Source organism: Monopterus albus, unplaced genomic scaffold, assembly GCF_001952655.1.
Source record: "Monopterus albus unplaced genomic scaffold, M_albus_1.0 scaffold450.1, whole genome shotgun sequence".
NCBI lineage: Eukaryota > Metazoa > Chordata > Actinopteri > Synbranchiformes > Synbranchidae > Monopterus > Monopterus albus.
The window spans coordinates 174826-178840 of NW_018128330.1; the positions used below are offsets into that span (position 1 = coordinate 174826).

General features: G+C 42.0%; 1 protein-coding gene and 1 long non-coding RNA gene across 5 annotated transcripts in view; one reads left to right on the top strand and one right to left on the bottom strand.

Annotated features, from left to right (window-relative positions):
* Positions 1-4015, top strand: part of nckap1 (NCK-associated protein 1) — a 36587-nt gene that overhangs the window by 24932 nt on the left and 7640 nt on the right. For all 4 annotated transcript variants that reach the window (XM_020587273.1, XM_020587274.1, XM_020587275.1 and 1 more), the window contains one exon: positions 1-172. This exon is cut by the window's left edge and continues 117 nt beyond it. In XM_020587273.1, coding sequence (XP_020442929.1) covers positions 1-172 — 172 coding nt within the window. The remainder of the gene's footprint in view (positions 173-4015) is intronic.
* Positions 2103-3857, bottom strand: LOC109952287 (uncharacterized). Its single transcript, XR_002273733.1, has 3 exons — positions 3347-3857; positions 3120-3253; positions 2103-3027 (listed from the first exon to the last, which is right to left on the bottom strand). It is a non-coding gene; the product is annotated as an uncharacterized LOC109952287 (long non-coding RNA).

Genomic DNA, 4015 nt, shown 5'->3' on the forward strand with positions numbered 1-4015 from the left:
CTGAATTCAGCTTCCACAAAACCTTCCTCTATTTACACTGGATGTGTCTGTGTAGAGAACATCAGTCCAGAGGAGGAGTACAAGATCGCCTGTCTGCTGATGGTGTTTGTGGCTGTTTCGTTGCCAACGCTGGCCAGCAACGTAATGTCGCAGTACAGCCCCGCTATTGAAGGTAGGACACTGGTGGTATTTAGTTCTTTTTAACACAGAGCAATACACATTTGTTAGAAGGAAAAAAAAAAAGATTAGCTTAAAGTGACTTTCACCCAGATTTTATGTTTGCACTCATGAAATCATGGACAGAGCTGCAGACGACTTGTTAATCATTTGGCCTGTTAAACACCATAAAAAGTTTTTTAAATGCTTATCACAGTAATCTAGCGCCCAAGGCGACATCTTCACGTATTTGGACCAAAACCTTATTATATTGAATTTAACATAATGTAAGATGAGAAAAGCAGAAAATTCTCACATAAACGAGAACCACAGACTTTTTGGCATTTTTGCTTGAAGATAACTTCAACAAGTAGGCGATCAGTTCAGTTTAATTTTTATAACACCAAATCATAACAAAAGTAATCTCAGGACACTTTACAAAGTAAGGTCTAGACCTTATTAATTATTACTATTAGGGGGTAGCGCCGTTGCCTCACAGCGAGAAGGTTCCAGGTTCACGACCTTTTTGTGCAGAGTTTGCATGTTCTCCCCGTGCTTGCGTGGGTTCTCTCCAGGTACTCCGGCCTCCACCCACTGTCCAAAGACATGCAGCTTAGGTTGATTGGTGTCTCTAAATTGCCCGTAGGAGTGAATGTGTGAGTGGTTGTTTGTCTGCGTGTTGGTCCTGCGACCGGCGACCTGTCCGGGGTGTATCCCACCTTTCGCCCAACGCCGCCCTTGTTTCCTTTAGCTTTTTGCATTGTTTTTGGTTTAAAAACTGTAACTTGTAATAACATCAGCTGTAATGCATGGAGACTGAAAAAACTATGAATTTTATGGTCACTTTAAAGCGCTAAGAGTCATGTTATTAAGATTGATGACTCCTGGGGGTACCATTAGAAGCTCTGCACACTGGTAGCTCCATGGCTTTTTAAAAACATTAAGGTACCAGTAACATATCATTCTGTGATGTCTATATGGAAATACAAGCATACACATTGTGGCTGAAAATCAATCTTAAACAGACCAAGCAGCAGGAGCCTAATGTTAAAGATTATATTTAGTAACCAGGTTTTTCTATTTAAGGCAAAATGACCAGGCGAAGTGAACACTTAAGAAATGATTAGTTTCATGATGCATGTTTGTTTCTAACAGACATACACAACCAGAATTTTTTTTTTTTTTTAAGAGTTTAGGGACTTTGTATACTGGTCAATGCTACACGTGGCCAAAGAAGCAGAATGACAGCGAGCAGCAGCCTAAACTTATAGATGTTTATTGCAGTAAACCAAACTTAATGAAATACTGCTACAACTCAACCAGAAGATGTTACGTTCAAGTTAGTGCAGCTTGAATTATACAGTATACTGAATGTGATGTTTGTTCTTATAAAAGCAAAATCAACCAGCTGGATTTTTGAAGTGAGTTTGGTCATTTATCAGAAAAAGACACAAGCTTAAAAAGCAAAACAATGTGCGCTGTACTTAGTGCTGAAGAGAAGAACCCTGAACAATGTTTGACTCTAGAACCTGAAACACTGACCTCAGTGTCGACCCCGTCCATCAATAACAGTCTGCAGACACATGCTTCAGTTTCATGTAGTTTTCACTATACATTTATTTCAGTTACAATTTTTATGAAATAAGATTTCACACAAAGTGTGCTTAAGAAATACATGATGCTTCTTTAACAGTAGTTTACATTTCTATGCCTCTGCACAGGCGACAGTCGTGGCTGGGAAAAATAATTCTACATGGTGTCAACCTGTACACTTGACTGTACAATTCAATTCATTTGTATAGTAACAAATCACAAGTCATCTCAGCACACTACACAGTAAGGTCTAGATCTTATCATAATCATCATCATCATCAGTACAGAGAAAACCCCAACAAATCCCCCTTGAGCAAGCACTTGGCGACAGTGGAGAGGAAAAACTCCCTTTAGTGGAAGAAATCTTTATAGGAAGAAACCTCCGACAGACCCCGACTCAAGGTGGGCGGCCTTCTGCCTCGACCGGTTAGGGTGAGTGGATAGTTTTCAGTCATCACTCCAGTCATTCTCATCATGGAAAAGAATGCAAATACACTCAAAGTGAGTGTCTCCGAGCTTATTTGATCATCTGAGTTGTCTGTCTCTGTCAGGCTTGCTCCCTCCCAAGAACCCACGCTCAGTTGGTATCGCTGCTACCGCGCAAACGAGGTCTGACAACAATCCCATCTACGTATGAAACTGCTAAACTTATCCCTACAATCAGCGACAATACTTTACAGGGGTAGGATACATTCCCCTGCTGGGAGGCCTCCCATGTCCGCAAAATCTAGTAAATGCAAAACTTTCCCTCCCCCGGCCTAGCTGAAGCACGATTCTCCCCTTGAAACTTGGCAGAGTGAGACAACTCAGACATTTAAAGTAAAATAGTTATTAAAATCTGGGCAGTGATGATTTAGAAAACAGCACAACTACACTTATCAAGACAGACTTACAACATGTCACAGCACAACTTCATGTGTATGGAGAATCAGTCTAACCACTAAGCCTGTCCCAGTTCTTCCACCATTTAATGATGGAAAAATGACCCAATTTTGTACAACTCTGTAGTAAAGTTCCAAAATTCAAACAAAGTCTTCAAATAGTGTCAAGGAACACACTACTCCAGAGGAAAGGTTAGAGCTCAGTAGCTGCAGTAATCTCCTCCAAGGAGGAGGTGGTGGCCTCAGGTAAGGCCAACTGAGCTTCAGCTGAAACAGTCCCTTCAAGATCTCATCAAGTCAGGCTCAGTTCTCAGGACCAAAGAGGTTGGTGTGGACGTCGGTAGCAGCCTCCTCATGGTCCTGTTTGCGTCAGCAGGTTTTCTCCAGCTTGAGTGTCCTAAGGTTGGGCATCAGAGTTTAAAAAAAAAAAACGTCACTCAATCATAAGTACAAAGGCAAAGATTTAATGAAGTGGACTGAGGTGGATACCTGACGTTTCTGAAGAGATCAACAACTCATGGTGCAGAGGAGTCATTGTCGATGAGGGTCTGGTACAGCAGGGTCCTTGTCTTCTTCACAGGTGAACACGACAACTTCTGGGTCCCAGCGTCACATCGGCTTTTCTGGTGGGACAGGAAACAACTTGGTAAACTGTACTTCCTGGTTGAAAAGTTACAATGTGCTTTTCTCTAAATTAAAGACTATAGCTCATCTACCCGAACACTGTCCCTCAGTGGCTTCCTTCTCCCTGACTGGTGCTTTCAGATACTCAACTAGGGAGCTGTGGAACAGTGCAGTCAATTTAGAACGGGTAGGAAGGGAAAAAGATCGTCACCACAAGCATGGTCCTGAAACTAGGTGCGTTCACTGAGAACAAGAAATGTAGGTTTGTTAGTCTAAAAATGTAAAGCTCAACTCAAATACAGATAAGTGGACGTGAGACATGTGCTGCTTCTTGTCCCTCCACTATTCTCAGTCTAAGGGCACAACACATTAATGGAGCTTTATAAACCTTTATCCAGTCAGGTCTACTCTGTGCATCCTCATCTTGAACTGCGAGAGTCACAGCTGGCTCTGTCTCACCAAATCTACCCCTTAAACATGTCATCAATTATACATGCATCTCTTAGTAGGATCATAACAGCATACCATGCCAGCTGATTCACAAAACCAGAGGGATCCTTGTCTGGTTTTGGAAACTGCACAACCATGGCACATAGCTTCAAAGAAGTAGGGTCCATGATCTAGCCTGTATTTGCCTCATTTCTCTAGCTACCTGCACATCTCCTGACTACCTCAGTCACTTTTCCAGCAAATATTCAGGTTTAAAGAGACTCAACTGTCCAAACTACCAGTAACCTGAAAGCTCAGACTCCTTCACACAC